This window comes from Limulus polyphemus, unplaced genomic scaffold (genome assembly GCF_000517525.1).
Source record: "Limulus polyphemus unplaced genomic scaffold, Limulus_polyphemus-2.1.2 Scaffold3493, whole genome shotgun sequence".
Lineage (NCBI taxonomy): Eukaryota > Metazoa > Arthropoda > Merostomata > Xiphosura > Limulidae > Limulus > Limulus polyphemus.
In genome coordinates this window covers 67,919-69,167 of record NW_013669103.1, presented here as the reverse complement: position 1 = coordinate 69,167, position 1,249 = coordinate 67,919, and the positions used below count along the sequence as shown (strand labels likewise).

The window sequence follows — 1,249 nt, the reverse complement described above, 5'->3', positions numbered from 1 at the left end:
ACACCCTACGAAGTAGTTACATGGACATACAACAGACAGTACTATTATATTTCTGTAGATATATTCGGTCATAAACCCAATAATATTTCCCAAAATTTGGCCAGATTTAGGTGAATCCTTAACCCATATACTAAGCTAACAATGTAAAATAATCCTCCTAAATGTAAAATGATAATAACGCTATTAAAAGGTGTCTTAAACATTATAGAAAACAATATTAATGCAAAAAACTTCAAATTTTAATGTTAAAACCACAATTGTGAATAACATTAGCTTGGTAGTTCCGCAGAGTCCCCAAAAGTGTTCTGTTTCAAGAGTAAATGCAAAAAGATAGGAGAAGTATCCAAGTTATAGGAGTCTGAGATGGATAGGAGAAGTATCCAAGTTATAGGAGTCTGAGATGGATAGGAGAAGTATCCAAGTTATAGGAGTCTGAGATGGATAGGAGAAGTATCCAAGTTATAGGAGTATGAGATGGATAGGAGAAGTATCCAAGTTATAGGAGTCTGAGATGGATAGGAGAAGTATCCAAGTTATAGGAGTATGAGACGGAAAGGAGAAGTATCCTAGTTATAGAAGTCTGAGATATGGATCGTTCGGATAGGATAAGTATCCAAGTTATAGAAGTTTGAGACATCGATCGTCAAGTGAAAAAATAATAACCTTCTATGGGGGGTAGGAAAAGATGGACTGAAGAACAAATTGGGAGAAGTAGAAGTGGGTGGTAATTATAGTATCACAGATCAAATACGCCACGGTAGTCTCTTTGCTAGAACAATCAAATTACTAGCAGTTTCCTGAAGACACCCAGGCTGCTCAAGAACCACAGAATCTCTGGCATACTGAGATTCTCGAAACAAAACACGAGGTTGGTGTGTCAGGGAAATAACTTTATGTGGTAAAGGGGGTTTTATATGGACGGTAACAAACAATTGGAATCTTTTTAGAACAGGCCAAAGAAATGGAAGAGGAAAGAGTACAAGCTAAATAATCCATATCCTCAAATGTGAAGAGTTTTGAATCAATGTCACAAAGTGCGCTATCACTAAATAATCCATATCCTCAAATGTGAAGAGTTTTGAATCAATGTCACAAAGTGCGCTATCACTAAATAATCCATATCCTCAAATGTGAAGAGTTTTGAATCAATGTCACAAAGTGCGCTATCACTAAATAATCCATATCTTCAAATGTGAAGAGTTTTGAATCAATGTCACAAAGTGCGCTATCACTAAATAATCCATATCCT

The 1,249-nt window shown here is 35.9% G+C and overlaps 1 protein-coding gene across 1 annotated transcript in view; it reads left to right on the top strand.

Annotated features, from left to right (window-relative positions):
* The window catches only part of LOC106469450 (O-acyltransferase like protein-like), a 41,337-nt gene that overhangs the window by 9,865 nt on the left and 30,223 nt on the right, over nucleotides 1-1,249 (top strand). Inside the window, exon 5 of the mRNA XM_022397968.1 lies at nucleotides 274-316. Coding sequence (XP_022253676.1) covers nucleotides 274-316 — 43 coding nt within the window. The remainder of the gene's footprint in view (nucleotides 1-273; nucleotides 317-1,249) is intronic.